The sequence below is a fragment of the Salmo trutta genome, unplaced genomic scaffold, assembly GCF_901001165.1.
Source record: "Salmo trutta unplaced genomic scaffold, fSalTru1.1, whole genome shotgun sequence".
Taxonomy (NCBI): Eukaryota; Metazoa; Chordata; class Actinopteri; order Salmoniformes; family Salmonidae; genus Salmo; species Salmo trutta.
The window spans coordinates 189470-207868 of record NW_021823073.1 but is presented as its reverse complement, the minus strand read 5'-3'; the positions used below and the strand labels follow the sequence as shown (position 1 = coordinate 207868).

At 52.1% G+C, this 18399-nt stretch overlaps 1 protein-coding gene across 1 annotated transcript in view; it reads left to right on the top strand.

The window, feature by feature from the left end:
* ppef1 (protein phosphatase, EF-hand calcium binding domain 1) overlaps nucleotides 1-14633 on the top strand; it is a 31637-nt gene extending 17004 nt beyond the window's left edge. Inside the window, 10 exon segments of the mRNA XM_029747565.1 lie at nucleotides 609-758; nucleotides 5097-5213; nucleotides 7855-7986; nucleotides 8058-8129; nucleotides 8356-8541; nucleotides 8686-8828; nucleotides 12161-12267; nucleotides 13565-13728; nucleotides 13845-13929; nucleotides 14065-14633. Coding sequence (XP_029603425.1) covers nucleotides 609-758; nucleotides 5097-5213; nucleotides 7855-7986; nucleotides 8058-8129; nucleotides 8356-8541; nucleotides 8686-8828; nucleotides 12161-12267; nucleotides 13565-13728; nucleotides 13845-13929; nucleotides 14065-14282 — 1374 coding nt within the window. The 3' untranslated portion in view covers nucleotides 14283-14633.
* The last annotated feature ends 3766 nt before the right edge of the window (nucleotides 14634-18399 follow it).

Genomic DNA, 18399 nt, shown 5'->3' with positions numbered 1-18399 from the left:
CTCTCTCTCTCTCTCTCTCTCTCTCTCTCTCTCTCTCTCTCTCTCTCTCTCTCTCTCTCTCTCATCTCTCTCTCTCTCTCTCTCCTCTGCAGACATGTACACCTCTCTCTCTCTCTCTCTCTCTCTCTCTCTCTCTCTCTCTCTCTCTCTCTCTCTCTCTCTCTCTCTCTCTCTCTCCTCTGCAGACATGTATACCTTTCTCTCTCTCTCTCTCTCTCTGCAGACATGTACACCTCTCTCTCTCTCTCTCTCTCTCTCTCTCTCTCTCTCTCTCTCTCTCTCTCTCTCTCTCTCTCTCTCTCTCTCTCCTCTGCAGACATGTACACCTTTCTCTCTCTCTCTCTCTCTCTCTCCTCTGCAGACATGTACACCTTTCTCTCTCTCTCTCTCTCTCTCTCTCTCTCTCTCTCTCTCCTCTGCAGACATGTACACCCTTTCTCTCTCTCTCTCTCTCTCCTCTGCAGACATGTCTGTCTGTCTGTCTGTCTGTCTGTCTGTCTGTCTGTCTGTCTGTCTGTCTGTCTGTCTGTCTGTCTGTCTGTCTGTCTGTCTGTCTGTCTGTCTGTCTGTGTCCTCTGCAGACATGTACACCTCTCTCTCCTCTGCAGACACATGGCAGGGACATCCTACTGCTGGTCCAGGATGTGTTCAGCCTCCTCCCCATAGCAACAGTCATCGATAACAAAGTGCTCATCGTCCATGGAGGAATATCAGACATGACGGACCTGGATTTCCTCAGCTCTATAGAGAGACACAAGGTGAAAACAGATTGTAATCCTACATGTACTGTAGGTTCTGTACTGTAGGTCCTGGGTAGTAGGTTCTGTACTGTAGGTCCTGTACTGTAGATTCTGGGTAGTAGGTCCTGTACTGTAGGTCCTGTACTATAGGTCCTGGGTAGTAGGTTCTGTACTGTAGGTCCTGGGTAGTAGGTTCTGTACTGTAGGTCCTGTACTGTAGGTCCTGTACTGTAGGTCCTGTACTGTAGTTCTGTACTGTAGGTCCTGTACTGTAGGTCCTGGGTAGTAGGTCCTGTACTGTAGGTCCTGTACTGTAGGTCCTGTACTGTAGTTCTGTACTGTAGGTCCTGTACTGTAGGTCCTGGGTAGTAGGTCCTGTACTGTAGGTCCTGTACTGTAGGTCCTGTACTGTAGGTCCTGTACTGTAGGTCCTGGGTAGTAGGTTCTGTACTGTAGGTTCTGTACTGTAGGTCCTGTACTGTAGGTCCTGTACTGTAGGTCCTGTACTGTAGGTCCTGGGTAGTAGGTCCTGTACTGTAGGTCCTGTACTGTAGGTCCTGGGTAGTAGGTCCTGTACTGTAGGTCCTGTACTGTAGGTCCTGGGTAGTAGGTCCTGTACTGTAGGTCCTGTACTGTAGGTCCTGGGTAGTAGGTCCTGTACTGTAGGTCCTGTACTGTAGGTCCTGGGTAGTAGGTCCTGTACTGTAGGTCCTGTACTGTAGGTTCTGTACTGTAGGTCCTGGGTAGTAGGTCCTGTACTGTAGGTCCTGTACTGTAGGTTCTGTACTGTAGGTCCTGTACTGTAGGTCCTGTACTGTAGGTTCTGTACTGTAGGTCCTGTACTGTAGGTTCTGTACTGTAGGTCCTGTGCTGTAGGTCCTGTGCTGTAGGTCCTGTACTGTAGGTTCTGTACTGTAGGTTCTGGGTAGTAGGTCCTGTACTGTAGGTCCTGTACTGTAGGTCCTGGGTAGTAGGTCCTGTACTGTAGATCCTGGGTAGTAGGTCCTGTACTGTAGGTCCTGGGTAGTAGGTCCTGGGTAGTAGGTCCTGTACTGTAGGTCCTGGGTAGTAGGTCCTGTACTGTAGGTTCTGTACTGTAGGTTCTGTAGGTCCTGTACTGTAGGTCCTGGGTAGTAGGTCCTGGGTAGTAGGTCCTGGGTAGTAGGTCCTGGGTAGTAAGTTCTGTACTGTAGGTCCTGTACTGTAGGTCCTGGGTAGTAGGTTCTGTACTGTAGGTTCTGTACTGTAGGTTCTGTACTGTAGGTCCTGTACTGTAGGTCCTGTACTGTAGGTTCTGTGCTGTAGGTTCTCTTGCTGTAGGTTCTGTGCTGTAGGTTCTGTACTGTAGGTTCTGTACTGTAGGTCCTGGGTAGTAGGTTCTGTACTGTAGGTTCTGTACTGTAGGTCCTGGGTAGTAGGTTCTGTACTGTAGTTCCTGGGTAGTAGGTCCTGTACTGTAGGTCCTGGGTAGTAGATCCTGTACTGTAGGTCCTGGGTAGTAGGTCCTGTACTGTAGGTTCTGTACTGTAGGTTCTGTACTGTAGGTTCTGTAGGTCCTGGGTAGTAGGTCCTGGGTAGTAAGTTCTGTACTGTAGGTCCTGTACTGTAGGTCCTGGGTAGTAGGTTCTGTACTGTAGGTTCTGTACTGTAGGTCCTGTACTGTAGGTCCTGTACTGTAGGTTCTGTACTGTAGGTTCTGTGCTGTAGGTTCTGTACTGTAGATCCTGGGTAGTAGGTCCCGGGTAGTAGGTTCTGTACTGTAGGTTCTGTACTGTAGGTCCTGTACTGTAGGTCCTGGGTAGTAGGTCCTGGGTAGTAGGTCCTGGGTAGTAGGTTCTGTACTGTAGGTCCTGGGTAGTAGGTCCTGTACTGTAGGTTCTGTACTGTAGGTTCTGTACTGTAGGTCCTGTACTGTAGGTTCTGTACTGTAGGTTCTGTGCTGTAGGTTCTGTGCTGTAGGTCCTGTACTGTAGATCCTGGGTAGTAGGTTCTGTACTGTAGGTCCTGTACTGTAGGTTCTGTACTGTAGGTTCTGTGCTGTAGGTTCTGTGCTGTAGGTTCTGTGCTGTAGGTCCTGTACTGTAGGTCCTGTACTGTAGGTCCTGTACTGTAGGTCCTGTACTGTAGGTCCTGGGTAGTAGGTCCTGGGTAGTAGGTCCTGTACTGTAGGTCCTGTACTGTAGGTCCTGGGTAGTAGGTCCTGTACTGTAGGTCCTGTGCTGTAGGTCCTGGGTAGTAGGTCCTGTACTGTAGGTCCTGGGTAGTAGGTTCTGTACTGTAGGTCCTGTACTGTAGGTCCTGGGTAGTAGGTCCTGTACTGTAGGTCCTGTACTGTAGGTCCTGTACTGTAGGTCCTGGGTAGTAGGTCCTGTACTGTAGGTTCTGGGTAGTAGGTCCTGTACTGTAGGTCCTGTACTGTAGGTCCTGTACTGTAGGTCCTGGGTAGTAGGTCCTGGGTAGTAGGTTCTGTACTGTAGGTCCTGTACTGTAGGTTCTGGGTAGTAGGTTCTGTACTGTAGGTCCTGTACTGTAGGTTCTGGGTAGTAGGTCCTGTACTGTAGGTTCTGGGTAGTAGGTTCTGTACTGTAGGTCCTGTACTGTAGGTCCTGGGTAGTAGGTCCTGTACTGTAGGTCCTGTACTGTAGGTCCTGTACTGTAGGTCCTGTACTGTAGGTCCTGTACTGTAGGTCCTGGGTAGTAGGTCCTGGGTAGTAGGTCCTGGGTAGTAGGTCCTGGGTAGTAGGTCGTGGGTAGTAGGTCCTGGGTAGTAGGTCGTGGGTAGTAGGTTCTGTACTGTAGGTCCTGTACTGTAGGTCCTGTACTGTAGGTCCTGGGTAGTAGGTCCTGGGTAGTAGGTCCTGGGTAGTAGGTCGTGGGTAGTAGGTCGTGGGTAGTAGGTCTTGTACTGTAGGTTCTGTACTGTAGGTTCTGTACTGTAGGTCCTGTACTTTAGGTCCTGGGTAGTAGGTTCTGTACTGTAGGTCCTGTACTGTAGGTCGTGGGTAGTAGGTCTTGTACTGTAGGTCCGGTACTGTAGGTCCTGTACTTTAGGTCCTGGGTAGTAGGTTCTGTACTGTAGGTCCTGTACTGTAGGTCGTGGGTAGTAGGTCGTGGGTAGTAGGTCGTGGGTAGTAGGTTCTGTACTGTAGGTCCTGTACTTTAGGTCCTGGGTAGTAGGTTCTGTACTGTAGGTCCTGTACTGTAGGTCGTGGGTAGTAGGTCTTGTACTGTAGGTCCGGTACTGTAGGTCCTGTACTTTAGGTCCTGGGTAGTAGGTTCTGTACTGTAGGTCCTGTACTGTAGGTCGTGGGTAGTAGGTCGTGGGTAGTAGGTCGTGGGTAGTAGGTTCTGTACTGTAGGTTCTGTACTGTAGGTTCTGTACTGTAGGTCTTGGGTAGTAGGTCCTGTACTGTAGGTTCTGTACTGTAGGTCCTGGGTAGTAGGTCCTGTACTGTAGGTCCTGTACTGTGGGTCCCGGGTTGTAGGTCCCGGGTAGTAGGTCTTGTACTGTAGGTCCTGTACTGTAGGTTGTGGGTAGTAGGTTCTGTACTGTAGGTCCTGTACTGTAGGTCCTGTACTGTAGTTACTGTAGGTCCTGTACTGTAGTTACTGTAGGTCCTGTACTGTAGGTCCTGAGTAGTAGCCTATTTTATTTTATTTTATTTTTATTTCACCTTTATTTAACCAGGTAGGCAAGTTGAGAACAAGTTCTCATTTACAATTGCGACCTGGCCAAGATAAAGCAAAGCAGTTCGACACATACAACAACACAGAGTTACACATGGAATAAACAAACATACAATCAATAATACAGTAGAAAAAAAAATAAGACTATATACAATGTGAGCAAATGATGTGAGATAAGGGAGGTAAAAGCAAAAAAATGCCATGGTGGCAAAGTAAATAAAGTATAGCAAGAAAAACACTATGAGGAAATGGTCCAGATATCAGAATGTGTGGTTTTTCCATTGAGAGAATCCTGTGACCTTGTTTTCTGTCTACCAAACAGTCGGCCATTTGGAACAACAAAGATTCATCCTACTGTTCTCTAGCCTGCAATCCACCCTGGCTGGGATAGAACTGAAGGACTGTTGCCACTGGCTAGCCGGGCTAGTAGACCACAATTTATACGAGCTCGGGTCCGAAATAAGTGCCATGAGATCTTTGAAAATACAACATATCCTTTGTGGCAGGGCTAGTTGAACACATTTTTATACTGACCCGGTCTGAAACGTACTAGCCCCGGGCTAGCAGACTGGCTTCATTTCCATCCCTGACTGTAGTGAAACAGAGTGACAATCAGTCAGTGGGGATTCAAGATAACTGTACTCTCTTTCCTCTGTCTACTCATTGCAGGTGAAATCTGCCCTGAGGCTTCCTAGAAGGAGTCTGAACCATCTGGAGGTGACTAGGAGCAGTAGACAGGTCAGGTCCTGATACAGTAGGATGGAGATGACTAGGAGCAGTAGACAGGTCAGGTCCTGATACAGTATGATGGAGATGACTAGGAGCAGTAGACAGGTCAGGTCCTGATACAGTAGGATGGAGGTGACTAGGAGCAGTAGACAGGTCAGGTCCTGATACAGTAGGATGGAGGTGACTAGGAGCAGTAGTCAGGTCAGGTCCTGATACAGTAGGATGACTAGGAGCAGTAGTCAGGTCAGGTCCTGATACAGTAGGATGGAGGTGACTAGGAGCAGTAGACAGGTCAGGTCCTGATACAGTAGGATGGAGATGACTAGGAGCAGTAGTCAGTTCCTGATACAGTAGGATGGAGATGACTAGGAGCAGTAGACAGGTCAGGTCCTGATACAGTAGGATGGAGATGACTAGGAGCAGTAGACAGGTCAGGTCCTGATACAGTAGGATGGAGATGACTAGGAGCAGTAGACAGGTCAGGTCCTGATACAGTAGGATGGAGATGACTAGGAGCAGTAGACAGGTCAGGTCCTGATACAGTAGGATGGAGATGACTAGGAGCAGTAGACAGGTCAGGTCCTGATACAGTAGGATGGAGGTGACTAGGAGCAGTAGTCAGGTCCTGATACAGTAGGATGGAGGTGACTAGGAGCAGTAGACAGGTCAGGTCCTGATACAGTAGGATGGAGATGACTAGGAGCAGTAGACAGGTCAGGTCCTGATACAGTAGGATGGAGGTGACTAGGAGCAGTAGACAGGTCAGGTCCTGATACAGTAGGATGGAGGTGACTAGGAGCAGTAGTCAGATCCTGATACAGTAGGATGGAGGTGACTAGGAGCAGTAGTCAGGTCTGGTCCTGATACAGTAGGATGGAGATGACTAGGAGCAGTAGACAGGTCAGGTCCTGATACAGTAGGATGGAGGTGACTAGGAGCAGTAGTCAGGTCCTGATACAGTAGGATGGAGGTGACTAGGAGCAGTAGTCAGATCCTGATACAGTAGGATGGAGGTGACTAGGAGCAGTAGTCAGGTCAGGTCCTGATACAGTAGGATGGAGGAGACTAGGAGCAGTAGACAGGTCAGGTCCTGATACAGTAGGATGGAGATGACTAGGAGCAGTAGTCAGGTCCTGATACAGTAGGATGGAGGTGACTAGGAGCAGTAGACAGGTCAGGTCCTGATACAGTAGGATGGAGGTGACTAGGAGCAGTAGTCAGGTCCTGATACAGTAGGATGGAGATGACTAGGAGCAGTAGTCAGTTCCTGATACAGTAGGATGGAGATGACTAGGAGCAGTAGTCAGGTCAGGTCCTGATATAGTAGGATGGAGATGACTAGGAGCAGTAGTCAGGTCCTGATACAGTAGGATGGAGATGACTAGGAGCAGTAGACAGGTCAGGTCCTGATACAGTAGGATGGAGGTGACTAGGAGCAGTAGTCAGGTCAGGTCCTGATACAGTAGGATGACTAGGAGCAGTAGTCAGGTCAGGTCCTGATACAGTAGGATGGAGGTGACTAGGAGCAGTAGTCAGGTCAGGTCCTGATACAGTAGGATGGAGGTGACTAGGAGCAGTAGTCAGGTCAGGTCCTGATACAGTAGGATGGAGGTGACTAGGAGCAGTAGTCAGGTCCTGATACAGTAGGATGGAGGTGACTAGGAGCAGTAGTCAGGTCAGGTCCTGATACAGTAGGATGGAGGTGACTAGGAGCAGTAGTCAGGTCAGGTCCTGATACAGTAGGATGACTAGGAGCAGTAGTCAGGTCAGGTCCTGATACAGTAGGATGGAGATGACTAGGAGCAGTAGTCAGGTCAGGTCCTGATACAGTAGGATGGAGGTGACTAGGAGCAGTAGACAGGTCAGGTCCTGATACAGTAGGATGGAGGTGACTAGGAGCAGTAGTCAGGTCCTGATACAGTAGGATGGAGGTGACTAGGAGCAGTAGTCAGGTCCTGATACAGTAGGATGGAGATGACTAGGAGCAGTAGTCAGGTCCTGATACAGTAGGATGGAGGTGACTAGGAGCAGTAGACAGGTCAGGTCCTGATACAGTAGGATGGAGGTGACTAGGAGCAGTAGACAGGTCAGGTCCTGATACAGTAGGATGGAGGTGACTAGGAGCAGTAGACAGGTCCTGATATAGTAGGATGACTAGGAGCAGTAGACAGGTCAGGTCCTGATACAGTAGGATGGAGGTGACTAGGAGCAGTAGACAGGTCCTGATATAGTAGGATGACTAGGAGCAGTAGTCAGGTCAGGTCCTGATACAGTAGGATGACTAGGAGCAGTAGACAGGTCAGGTCCTGATACAGTAGGATGACTAGGAGCAGTAGTCAGGTCAGGTCCTGATACAGTAGGATGGAGGTGACTAGGAGCAGTAGTCAGGTCCTGATATAGTAGGATGTTCATTATTACATTGTGTTCTTGTTTTATTTTGTTTTATTTTGACTATCAGCTGTAAAGTTTACCCTCAGGGATAATAAATATTCTCTACTCTACTCAGGGCCAGGCAGAGAGCCCCCGTTGTAGTAGCAGGGGCCAGGCAGAGAGCCCCCGGTGTAGAAGCAGGGGTCAGGACCATGGCCAGCCAGAGAGCCCCCGGTGTAGGGGCCAGCCAGAGAGCCCCCGGTGTAGGGGCCAGCCAGAGAGCCCCCGGTGTAAGAGCAGGGGTCAGGACCATGGCAACATCCCCAAGAAGAGACGTCACCTCACCAGACAGGGCAGCTCTTCCTCCTCATCCTCGCTGTGCTCCCCCCGGGGGTCGTCCCGCCTCACTCTGCGCCGCTGCCTTTCTCCCAGCATGCTCAGTCCCACCAACAACCTCCAGGTGTTCTTCCTAATGATGATAATAATAACCAATAATAATAACAACAATATTAATAATATAGTTATTGTTAGGTGCCCTTCCTGGACTCCTTCACTGCCCTCCCCGTCCGTCAGCCGCCCAGGGAGGAGTTGGAGTGGAAACAGGTGAGAGCAGAGCGCCACCTACAGGCTGGAGGCCAAACCGTGGTGGTTGGGTGGTTTGGTGGATCAAGAAGATAACAAAATAGACTTGCAGAATTTGGTTTCCTGCTCTTTTCTCTTCCTAGTAAAGTTGATATATAGTTGAAACATTGTCTAACAGGAAGTTATCCTATGCACCAATCCTGCATTCCTGTAGTAGTGACCATTCTGACTGTGTCTCATGTTGAAGGTAGTAGATTTGCTGTGGAGCGACCCGAAGAGCCAGCCAGGCTGCAGTCCCAACACCTTCAGGGGAGGAGGCAGTTACTTCGGGCCAGACGTCACCAGACGCCTGCTGGAGAGACACGGCATGACTCTGCTGATCAGATCACATGAGTGTAAACAGGAGGGCTACGAACTCTGCCACGACGGACAGGTGATCTGTTAGGCCTGCTTCTAATCTCTATTGAACAGGACTAGCTCTATAAGATATATGATAGTTAATATGTCTGGGACCCCCCCATGGCTAGTAGACAACAGGACTAGCTCTATAAGATCGAAGTGTATTTTGTTCTTTCAGGTGATCACCATTTTCTCTGCGTCTAACTACTATGAGGAGGGTAGTAACCGTGGAGCCTACATTAAGCTGGGCAGAGAGCTGGTCCCTCGCTTCTTCCAGTACCAGGTCAGCAGGAACACCAGGAAACTCACCCTGACTCAGAGGTAGGGGCTGGGTTGGAGGTGGAGGTAGGGGCTGGGTTGGAGGTGGAGGTAGGGGCTGGGTTGGAGGTGGAGGTGGAGGCTGGGTTGGAGGTGGAGGCAGGGGCTGGGTTGGAGGTGGAGGCTGGGTTGGAGGTGGAGGCTGGGTTGGAGGTGGAGGCAGGGGCTGGGTTGGAGGTGGAGGCAGGGGCTGGGTTGGAGGTGGAGGCAGGGGCTGGGTTGGAGGTGGAGGCAGGGGCTGGGTTGGAGGTGGAGGCAGGGGCTGGGGTGGAGGTGGAGGCTGGGTTGGATGTGGAGGCTCGGTTGGAGGTGGAGGCAGGGGCTGGGTTGGAGGTGGAGGTAGGGGCTGGGTTGGAGGTGGAGGCTGGGTTGGAGGTGGAGGCAGGGGCTGGGTTGGAGGTGGAGGCAGGGGCTGGGTTGGAGGTGGAGGTAGGGGCTGGGTTGGAGGTGGAGGTAGGGGCTGGGTTGGAGGTGGAGACTGGGTTGGAGGTGGAGGCAGGGGCTGGGTTGGAGGTGGAGGCTGGGTTGGATGTGTAGGGGCTGAGGTGGGGATGGAGGTGGAGGTTGGGTTGGATGTGTAGGGGGTGGAGGTGGAGGTAGGGGCTGGGGTGGAGGTGGGGGTTGGGGTGGAGGCTGGGTTGGATGTGTAGGGGTTGGGGTAGAGGTGGAGGTAGGGGCTGGGGTGGAGGTGGAGGTAGGGGCTGGGTTGGAGGTGGAGGCAGGGGCTGGGTTGGAGGTGGAGGCAGGGGCTGGGTTGGAGGTGGAGGTAGGGGCTGGGTTGGAGGTGGCAGGGGCTGGGTTGGAGGTGGAGGCAGGGGCTGGGTTGGAGGTGGAGGCAGGGGCTGGGTTGGAGGTGGAGGCAGGGGCTGGGGTGGAGGCAGGGGCTGGGGTGGAGGCAGGGGCTGGGGTGGAGGCAGGGGCTGGGTTGGAGGTGGAGGCTGGGTTGGAGGTGGAGGCTGGGTTGGAGGTGGAGGCAGGGGCTGGGTTGGAGGTGGAGGCTGGGTTGGATGTGTAGGGGCTGAGGTGGGTTGGAGGTGGAGGTTGGGTTGGATGTGTAGGGGGGTGGAGGTGGAGGTAGGGGCTGGGGTGGAGGTGGGGGTTGGGGTGGAGGCTGGGTTGGATGTGTAGGGGTTGGGGTAGAGGTGGAGGTAGGGGCTGGGTTGGAGGTGGAGGTAGGGGCTGGGTTGGAGGTGGAGGCAGGGGCTGGGTTGGAGGTGGAGGTAGGGGCTGGGTTGGAGGTGGAGGCAGGGGCTGGGTTGGAGGTGGAGGCAGGGGCTGGGTTGGAGGTGGAGGCAGGGGCTGGGTTGGAGGTGGAGGCAGGGGCTGGGGTGGAGGCAGGGGCTGGGGTGGAGGCAGGGGCTGGGGTGGAGGCAGGGGCTGGGTTGGAGGTGGAGGCTGGGTTGGAGGTGGAGGCAGGGGCTGGGTTGGAGGCTGGGTTGGAGGTGGAGGCTGGGTTGGAGGTGGAGGCTGGGTTGGAGGTGGAGGCAGGGGCTGGGTTGGAGGTGGAGGCAGGGGCTGGGTTGGAGGTGGAGGCAGGGGCTGGGTTGGAGGTGGAGGCAGGGGCTGGGTTGGAGGTGGAGGCAGGGGCTGGGTGGAGGCTGGGTTGGATGTGGAGGCTCGGTTGGAGGTGGAGGCAGGGGCTGGGTTGGAGGTGGAGGTAGGGGCTGGGTTGGAGGTGGAGGCTGGGTTGGAGGTGGAGGCAGGGGCTGGGTTGGAGGTGGAGGCAGGGGCTGGGTTGGAGGTGGAGGTAGGGGCTGGGTTGGAGGTGGAGGCTGGGTTGGAGGTGGAGGCAGGGGCTGGGTTGGAGGTGGAGGCTGGGTTGGATGTGTAGGGGCTGAGGTGGGGATGGAGGTGGAGGTTGGGTTGGATGTGTAGGGGGTGGAGGTGGAGGTAGGGGCTGGGGTGGAGGTGGGGGTTGGGGTGGAGGCTGGGTTGGATGTGTAGGGGTTGGGGTAGAGGTGGAGGTAGGGGCTGGGTTGGAGGTGGAGGTAGGGGCTGGGTTGGAGGTGGAGGTAGGGGCTGGGTTGGAGGTGGAGGCAGGGGCTGGGTTGGAGGTGGAGGTAGGGGCTGGGTTGGAGGTGGAGGCAGGGGCTGGGTTGGAGGTGGAGGCAGGGGCTGGGTTGGAGGTGGAGGCAGGGGCTGGGTTGGAGGTGGAGGCAGGGGCTGGGGTGGAGGCAGGGGCTGGGGTGGAGGTGGAGGCTGGGTTGGAGGTGTAGGGGTGGGGGTTGGGGTAGAGGTGGAGGCTGGGTTGGATGTGTAGGGGCTGGGGTGGAGGTGGGGGTTGGGGTGGGGGTGGAGGCTGGGTTGGATGTGTAGGGGTTGGGGTGGAGGTGGAGGTAGGCACTGGGTTGGAGGTGGAGGTAGGGGCTGGGGTGGAAGTAGGGGTTGGGGTGGAGGTGGAGGCTGGGTTGGATGTGTAGGGGTTGGGGTGGAGATGGAGGTAGGCGCTGGGTTGGAGGTGGAGGTAGGGGCTGGGGTGGAGGTAGGGGCTGGGGTGGAGGTAGGAGATGGGGTTGGAGGTAGGGGCTGGGGTGGAGGTAGGGGCTGGGGTGGAGGTAGGGGCTGGGGTGGAGGTAGGGGCTGGGGTGGAGGTAGGGGTGGAGGTAGGAGGTAGGGGTGGAGGTAGGAGGTAGGGGTGGAGGTAGGAGGTTGGGGTGGAGGTTGGAGGTGGAGGTAGGCGCTGGGTTGGATGTGTAGGGGTGGGGGTTGGGGTTGGGGTAGAGGTGGAGGCTGGGTTGGATGTGTAGGAGCTGGGGTGGAGGTGGAGGTTGGGGTGGAGGTGGAGGCTGGGTTGGATGTGTAGGGGTGGGGGTTGGGGTGGAGGTGGAGGCTGGGTTGGATGTGTAGGGGTTGGGGTGGAGGTGGAGGTAGGCGCTGGGTTGGAGGTGGAGGTAGGGGCTGGGGTGGAGGTGGGGGTGGAGGTGGAGGCTGGGTTGGATGTGTAGGGGTTGGGGTTGAGGTGGAGGTAGGCGCTGGGTTGGAGGTCGAGGTAGGCGCTGGGTAGGAGGTAGGAGATGGGGTTGGAGGTGGAGGTAGGGGTTGGAGGTGGAGGTAGGGGTTGGAGGTGGAGGTAGGGGCTGGGGTGGAGGTAGGGGTGGAGGTAGGAGGTTGGGGTGGAGGTAGGAGGTTGGGGTGGAGGTAGGAGGTTGGGGTGGAGGTAGGAGGGAGGAGGTTGGGGTGGAGGTAGGAGGTTGGGGTGGAGGTAGGAGGTTGGGGTGGAGGTAGGAGGTTGGGGTGGAGGGTGGAGGTTGGGGTAGGGGATCATGGTTCCTACTGGTCTCTACATACAGAGCGTGACAATGAGTTGATTATCGTGTGTGTGTGTCCGTCCCCAGGGTGAATGTGGCAGAGGGTTCGGCTGTAAGGGCTGTACAGGAGAAGCTGTTTGCCCACCGCTCAGAACTCATGGCTGCCTTTCAGCAGTATGACACAAGTAACAGTGGTAAGATATTTTTGCAATAACACACACACACTGCCTACCAGCTGTTAAAGAACACCCCAAACTCCTATGACATAGTCATATTCTGAGATGTGTAGCCACCTGCCATAAAGATCACCTGGAACGCGCCCATCATTGTGTATCATTAGTGACTCTGTGCTGTGTCTGTTCCAGGCTATACCTCTGTCAGTTAGACTGTCCCAGGCTGTATCTCTGTCAGTGAGTTAGACTGTCTGTCTGTTCCAGGCTGTAGCTCTGTCTGTCAGTGAGTTAGACTGTCTGTCTGTTCCAGGCTGTAGCTCTGTCTGTCAGTGAGTTAGACTGTCTGCCTGCTCCAGGCTGTAGCTCTGTCTGTCAGTGAGTTAGACTGTCTGCCTGCTCCAGGCTGTAGCTCTGTCTGTCAGTGAGTTAGACTGTCTGTCTGTTCCAGGCTGTATCTCTGTCTGTCAGTGAGTTAGACTGTCTGTCTGTTCCAGGCTGTATCTCTGTCTGTCAGTGAGTTAGACTGTCTGCCTGCTCCAGGCTGTATCTCTGTCTGTCAGTGAGTTAGACTGTCTGTCTGTTCCAGGCTGTATCTCTGTCTGTCAGTGAGTTAGACTGTCTGTCTGCTCCAGGTTGTATCTCTGTCTGTCAGTGAGTTAGACTGTCTGTCTGTTCCAGGCTGTATCTCTGTCTGTCAGTGAGTTAGACTGTCTGTCTGTTCCAGGCTGTATCTCTGTCTGTCAGTGAGTTAGACTGTCTGCCTGCTCCAGGCTGTATCTCTGTCTGTCAGTGAGTTAGACTGTCTGTCTGTTCCAGGCTGTATCTCTGTCTGTCAGTGAGTTAGACTGTCTGTCTGTTCCAGGCTGTATCTCTGTCTGTCAGTGAGTTAGACTGTCTGTCTGTTCCAGGCTGTATCTCTGTCTGTCAGTGAGTTAGACTGTCTGCCTGCTCCAGGCTGTATCTCTGTCTGTCAGTGAGTTAGACTGTCTGCCTGCTCCAGGCTGTATCTCTGTCTGTCAGTGAGTTAGACTGTCTGCCTGCTCCAGGCTGTATCTCTGTCTGTCAGTGAGTTAGACTGTCTGTCTGTTCCAGGCTGTATCTCTGTCTGTCAGTGAGTTAGACTGTCTGCCTGCTCCAGGCTGTATCTCTGTCTGTCAGTGAGTTAGACTGTCTGTCTGTTCCAGGCTGTATCTCTGTCTGTCAGTGAGTTAGACTGTCTGTCTGCTCCAGGTTGTATCTCTGTCTGTCAGTGAGTTAGACTGTCTGTCTGTTCCAGGCTGTATCTCTGTCTGTCAGTGAGTTAGACTGTCTGTTCCAGGCTGTATCTCTATCTGTGAGTGGGCCCTGGTGGTGGAGTCAGTCCTGAGACTGGACCTGCCCTGGAGGACTCTGCGCCCGCGCCTGGCACAGCTGGCACCAGATGGCAGAATCGACTACCAGTCCTGCTTCGAGGACATGGGCCCGGGACAACCCATAGCCCAGGTCAGAACCAGGAAGAGACTGATCGATCAATTGATTGATGTTATTTGGTCATCAATAAAGCTGTTGAATAAAGCTGCTCCTTTCACAGAAACTCTCTCTCTCTGTGTTTCGTTCAGGTCACTCCAAACTTGGCTGAAACTCTTTACAGATATCGAACAGACCTTGAGATTATCTTCAACATCATGGACAAAGACCACTCTGGTACATGTTACTCTAATGATAACTATTACAGCTCCTAAGCCTGCTAGTTCACATCATGCTACATTAACCATTAGCTTGTTAGAAAGAAAAGCTTTTAGTATTTCTTAGTTTCTCTCACTGTCTTTCCCCATCCAGGTCAGATTTCCATCGAGGAGTTCCGTCAGACCTGGCGTCTGTTTAGTGCTCACCTAGGTGTGGAGGTGGATGACCGGGCCATAGATGAACTGGCTAAGAGTATAGACTTCAACAAGGATGGCAGCATCGACTTCAACGAGTTCCTAGAGGCCTTCAGGGTGGTGCACAAACTGGATGTCAAGGACCAAACAGCAGGGCTGAGAGAAACCTTGTTGTAGACCTGAAGACTCACATTAGCTACCCGGGCTAATGACTTGGCTTTAGCTCAGTGAGCCAACACTGGAAGCAGGGCTGAGAGGACTACAAAGACCAGCGGCTAGGCTGAGAGAACTACAAAGACCAGCGGCTAGGCTGAGAGGACTACAAAGACCAGAGGCTAGGCTGAGAGAACTACAAAGACCAGAGGCTAGGCTGAGAGGACTACAAAGACCAGAGGCTAGGCTGAGAGGACTACAAAGACCAGAGGCTAGGCTGAGAGGACTACAAAGACCAGAGGCTAGGCTGAGAGAACTACAAAGACCAGAGGCTAGGCTGAGAGGACTACAAAGACCAGAGGCTAGGCTGAGAAAGCTACAAAGACCAGAGGCTAGGCTGAGAAAGCTACAAAGGCCAGCGGCTAGGCTGAGAGAACTACAAAGACCAGAGGCTAGGCTGAGAGAACTACAAAGACCAGCGGCTAGGCTGCGAGAACTACAAAGACCAGCGGCTAGGCTGCGAGAACTACAAAGACCAGCGGCTAGGCTGCGAGAACTACAAAGACCAGCGGCTAGGCTGCGAGAATTACAAAGACCAGCGGCTAGGCTGAGAGGACTACAAAGACCAGCGGCTAGGCTGCGAGAACTACAAAGACCAGCGGCTAGGCTGAGAGTTAACTACAAAGACCAGCAGCAGGCTTGAGGGAGCCACACTCGCCTTGGCTTTAACTCTGCAGGCTAAAACAGTCTTGTGGCATGCCAGAGACCCGGATGCAAACACACTACTCTCACCAGCTACTGATATGGAGACGGACCAACACACATATGTGAGGTTTCTACAGACAAAGCAGACAAGAGCTCCCCACGGCATGTCCTAGCTCTGCTCTGCAGACGAACAGCACTTTGCCCCATCTTTTCTCAGTCTGAGACAGGGCTGTAACTCTGAGACCAGACTGCTACATCCTCTCTTCAGGGTTAAAGGTCCAATGCAGAAGTTTTTTAATTTAAATTCTCAATATTAAATCATTTCTGGGTAACAATTAAGTACCTTACTGTGATTGTTTTTAATTAAAATGGTCAAAAAGATACTAAAATAGCTTGTTAGCAAAGAGCCATTTCTCAAGCAAGAATTTAGCTATGACTGTCTGGGAGTGGTCTGGAAAACTGAAAATGATCTGTTATTGGCAGAGAGGTTTCGACGTCTTTCTTATTGGTCTATTAACTAATTTACCTCCTGGTGATGTCACTAGGCAGGCCAAAACCACCCCACCAGAACAGGCTGAAATGTATTTTAAACACCTCTTACACTTAAAAGGTCATTATCATCATTTTCTAAATTTGACAGTATTATTCCAACCTCATAAAAGCAGCATGTAAATTGTTGGTCCCATGTTTCATGAAGCTGAAATAAATGATCCCACAAATGTTCCAAGCTTATTTCTCTCCAATTTTGTGCACACATTTGTTTACATCCCTGTTAGTGAGCATTTCTCCTTTGCCAAGATAATCCATCCACCTGACAGGTGTGGCATATCAATAAGCTGATTAAACAGCATGATCATTACACAGGTGCACCCTTGTGCTGGGTACAATAAAAGGCCACTTTAAAATGTGCAGTTTTGTCACACAACACAGATGTCACAGGTTTTGAGGGAGTGTGTAATTGGCATGCTGACTGCAGGAATGTCCACCAGAGCTGACAGTCCATGATGCTGACATAGAAGAATATGAACCATTTCTCAATAAAAACAGTTGATGACCGATCCTGGCATATCATGACAATAAAAGCATGAACAGAATCTGGTATTAATTCATTAGTGGGGTGGGGTGTACTGTACATCAAGCTGCCTCACTACAGAAACAGGAGACAGACTAGTGTCCTGTCCAGGGGGTGTACTGTACATCAAGCTGCCTCACTACAGAAACAGGAGACAGACTAGTGTCCTGTCCAGGGGGTGTACTGTACATCAAGCTGTCTCACTACAGAAACAGGATATAGACTAGTGTCCTGTCCAGGGGGTGTACTGTACATCAAGCTGCCTCACTACAGAAACAGGAGACAGACTAGTGTCCTGTCCAGGGGGTGTACTGTACATCAAGCTGCCTCACTACAGAAACAGGAGATAGACTAGTGTCCTGTCCAGGGGGTGTACTGTACATCCAGCTGTTTCACTACAGAAACAGGAGATAGACTAGTGTCCTGTCCAGGGGGTGTACTGTACATCAAGCTGTCTCACTACAGAAACAGGAGATAGACTAGTGTCCTGTCCAGGGGGTGTACTGGTACATCAAGCTGTCTCACTACAGAAACAGGAGATAGACTAGTGTCCTGTCCAGGGGGTGTACTGTACATCAAGCTGTTTCACTACAGAAACAGGAGATAGACTAGTGTCCTGTCCAGGGGGTGTACTGTACATCAAGCTGTTTCACTACAGAAACAGGAGATAGACTAGTGTCCTGTCCAGGGGGTGTACTGTACATCAAGCTGTCTCACTACAGAAACAGGAGATAGACTAGTGTCCTGTCCAGGGGGTGTACTGTACATCAAGCTGTTTCACTACAGAAACAGGAGATAGACTAGTGTCCTGTCCAGGGGGTGTACTGTACATCAAGCTGCCTCACTACAGCAACAGGAGATAGACTAGTGTCCTGTCCAGGGGGTGTACTGTACATCAAGCTGTCTCACTACAGAAACAGGAGATAGACTAGTGTCCTGTCCAGGGGGTGTACTGTACATCAAGCTGCCTCGTGATATAGAAACAGGAGATAGACTAGTGTCCTGTCCAGGGGGTGTACTGTACATCAAGCTGTCTCACTACAGAAACAGGAGATAGACTAGTGTCCTGTCCAGGGGGTGTACTGTACATCAAGCTGCCTCGTGATATAGAAACAGGAGATAGACTAGTGTCCTGTCCAGGGGGTGTACTGTACATCAAGCAGCCTCACGATACAGAAACAGGAGATAGACTAGTGTCCTGTCCAGGGGGTGTACTGTACATCAAGCAGCCTCACGATACAGAAACAGGAGATAGACTAGTGTCCTGTCCAGGGGGTGTACTGTACATCAAGCTGCCTCACTACAGAAACAGGAGATAGACTAGTGTCCTGTCCAGGGGGTGTACTGTACATCAAGCTGCCTCATGATATAGAAACAGGAGATAGACTAGTGTCCTGTCCAGGGGGTGTACTGTACATCAAGCTGCCTCGTGATATAGAAACAGGAGATATACTAGTGTCCTGTCCAGGGGGTGTACTGTACATCCAGCTGTCTCACTACAGAAACAGGAAATAGACTAGTGTCCTGTCCAGGGGGTGTACTGTACATCAAGCTGCCTCACTACAGAAACAGGAAATAGACTCCTGCTCCTATTGGCTGTTCTATCTCAGACAAGGCTGCCTTGTCTAAGACTTCCTTATTCTGTATCGACTAGTGAACCAGTAAGGTTGCTGTTATTTTGTATCATGTGATGTGTAGCTTTAAATGCTCTTTACTGGCTGTTTCCTTGACCGTTTCCTTACTCGGTTGGTTCACATTTGTATTTGGTGTGTGTGTGTGTTTGTGCACATGTTTGTGCATGCATGTAGATGTGGGTGTGTATTGGAAGACCCATAATTACAAAGCAATGTGTGAGCACTGTTAAACACACCTCGTACTTCTGACTGACAGGTAGGCAGGGAGGGAGGCCAAATGGCAGGACCAGCTTCTCTCAGGAGGGTAGGAGACATTCCACAGGTCTGGTGTTCAGGATCACACACACAAACAGGACAACACACACACAGGACAACACAAACAGGATCACACATGCACGCGAACACGCACACTCAGAACTACACGGTGCCAGAGAATCACAGATACACAGAAAGAGAGGGAGGATGGGAGAGAAGAGGGAAGGGAGAGAGAGAGCAGTAGAGAGAGAGAGAAGAGTAGAGAGAGAGAGAGAAGGGTAGAGAGAGAGAGAGAGGAGTGGAGAGAGGGAGAGGAAGGGAGAGAGAGAAGAGTAGAGAGAGGGAGAGAGAGAAGAGTACAGAGAGAGAGGGAGAAGAGTAGAGAGAGGGAGAGAGAGAAGAGTAGAGAGAGGGAGAGGAAGGGAAAGAGAGAAGAGTACAGAGAGAGGAAGGGAGAGAGAGAGGAGTAGAGAGA